The sequence below is a fragment of the Phragmites australis genome, chromosome 21, assembly GCF_958298935.1.
Source record: "Phragmites australis chromosome 21, lpPhrAust1.1, whole genome shotgun sequence".
NCBI lineage: Eukaryota > Viridiplantae > Streptophyta > Magnoliopsida > Poales > Poaceae > Phragmites > Phragmites australis.
Window position 1 is genome coordinate 19,372,483 of NC_084941.1, and position 2,726 is coordinate 19,375,208.

A 2,726-nucleotide genomic window follows, 5' to 3' on the forward strand; every position below is an offset into this window, starting at 1 on the left:
CCCTATAATACCAGATCTCAAACAGGATTTGCATTCCTATTTTGTGGGACAACATTTTCATGGAAGTCATCTAAACAGACCCTTGTGATAACATCCACTAATCATTCTGAATTAATTGCATTATACGAAGCATCATATGAATGTATATGACTTTACAGAATGATTAACCACATACAATAGTCATGTGGTATTGGTGAATTAGAATCACCAATAATTATCTACGAAGATAATTTAGCTTGTATTGTACAAATACAATCAAGTTATATAAAGAGCAACATTACAAAACATAATGCTCCAAAATTATTCTATCGTCATGAATTACAGAAAAACAGAGAGATAGAAATTTTGCAAACAAAATACTGTGATAATTTCGTACATTTATTTACGAAGTCTTTACTTAAGTCCACATTCCAAAGATGTGTACATGAAATTGGTATGAGAAGGTTTCAAGATTTGCAAAGTTCAGAGGAGTAAATCCCTAGTATATATAACCTGTTATTGCACATTTTTTCTTCATGTGTTTTTCCTATATGATTTTTCATATAAGGTTTTTAATAAAGCAATATCAATACAAGCATATATATATATATGTCATATTTTTTCTCCTATTTTTTCTATTGGATTTTAAAGGAGTTTTTGATGACATATTATATATATCCTAATATTCTGCCCACATAATTTTTTGAGGAGCATTCAACTTGTCTTATGCAAAGCGACTAAGCCAGTAGCCAAGCCAAGGCACGGCTCCCGCCCAGCCTAGGCCAGAGACACAAATACCGATGTTAAGTACAAAACTAGTGCATTGGTAGTTTATTTTACACGTAATATACCCTTTATAAAACGCTAAACGCCCTTGTGTTCCGCATAACACTTCACACCCCCACAAACACATAACTCTCACTTTCACTCTGATTCACTCACCACCCTCAAATCCATTGTCGCCATCGCACAGAAGCAAGCAAGCAGCAGCAGGATGAGAGGCACCAAAGCCATGAAGGCGACGGCGGCGTGCATGCTGCGGCTGGTGCCCGGAAGCGGAGGCTGCCGCGCCTCCACGGCGCAGCCGGCTGCGTCGGTCTCGCTGCTGGAGCGAATCCGCGACGTCGTGCTCCGGCTCATCATGCTGTCGGCCGTGTCCAGGGCCTCCGTGCAGCGCAACACTAAGAGCGGCAAGGCGAAGGCCAGTTCTCCGCGCGCCGGCTGGCAACGGTACTCCGACGCGTCCGTGGCCGAGGCGTGCCGCCGGGACGACTCGATCCGGAACGAGGCCGTCGAGGACTGCATCGAGTTCCTCAAGCGGTCTTCGGCCGACGGCGACGCGGCCAAGATGTCCAGCGTCAGCGTCAGCGCCGCCGAGGGAGTGGCCGCGGACGCCTGCACGGCCAAGATGTGGTGCGTGACCGCTTCCGACGCCAAGCTGTCGGGCGCAGGCAGCGAGGAAGAGATGGCGACATTCGTCGTCGTCGACTTCGAGGCTCGGCGTGAGGCCTCGCCGGGCGCTTGACGTAGAGAATCAACCTAAGACAGGGGAAAGTTTGTTCGGTTTGTTTAAGGAATTTTTTTGTACCATCTTCTGTCATCTTTTGTGAATGCCTTCGCTTTGGTTGGTGACAAAATGCTTGACACAGATAAGTGGAGCAGTTAATCGGTGTGCGTGTCAATCTTTTTATTTCTTTTGTTTTGTGTTTCTGATGGGGTTTAGCTGGAAAGTGGGGGCAAAGGGACGGTGAAAATAATTAACAAATGGTCAATGGAATGGGACGGTGTAATTAAACAAGAAACTTATGTTAATTTATTGTTCATCGTGTGCAGTGTGCTTTGTTCATATGTGTTTGCAAGCATTCAAGTGGATGCGCTCAAATATTTGGTGTCATTCAAGTAGCTTATGCTTCCATAAGAAACGAGGATTTGATTTAGATCTGAAGAGAAATCTATGATTTTTGCACCAAACAATCTCGAAATCTTGGAGAGCTCAATTAATGAACTTATCAACAGATTAAGCTCATAATATGTTCTGTAGTGGCTGTGCAAATTATTGTTTTTCTATTGCATAAACTCTAGTCCAAAATAGATGTCATCCTAGATTCTGTGCATCCAAAATTTTAATTATAATTTTACCACTACAGTACATCAATAGAATTTAATTTGCTACATGGGAATGATATTGGTTCATTAATTGTTCATGAAATTACTTCTTGAACACTATACTTATCAATTCCTATTAATATATACTTACAAAAAGTAATGTTCGAAATTTTGCACTCGAAAGTGCGGTCGTATCTTAAACAAGTAAATCGGATCAGAAACAGTATTAGCATGGATTGCAATTTAAAACTAGAATAACATGTTAGTCCTTGATGATTTTCAAAATACCACTTGTTTCTTAGGTATTTGCAGGTTTGTGATAATCAAAAGAGGAAATGAACTAATGCCACTTGAATGATGATCAACACACAAACATTGCCACTAGAAAGCAACAGAGGACTAAAAACGAGTTGAGTCACCTGTAAAGACATGGATACCCCTTAAATCCTCTCAAGGCAATCAATATCTGATCCAAAATAAAATTTCCCGGGTGCAGATGGAGCAGCAGTGGCCTCAGTGAGGAGGAGGGCGCTGAAGCCAGGGAAGGTGTAGGGAGAGGGTTTCAGTCTTCCGGAGCGAGCACTTTCCACTCAGGTGCCTGCTATCGATGTGATGCCAACAGCCGTGACGGTCTACCCTGA

General features: G+C 42.5%; 1 protein-coding gene across 1 annotated transcript; it reads left to right on the top strand.

Annotated features, from left to right (window-relative positions):
• Window positions 1–889: 889 nt before the first annotated feature.
• LOC133902893 (uncharacterized) lies at window positions 890–1,699 on the top strand. Its single transcript, XM_062344215.1, has one exon. It carries the CDS (start codon window positions 974–976, stop codon window positions 1,502–1,504), a length of 531 nt encoding a protein of 176 aa, XP_062200199.1. The 5' UTR covers window positions 890–973; the 3' UTR covers window positions 1,505–1,699.
• Window positions 1,700–2,726: the final 1,027 nt, after the last annotated feature.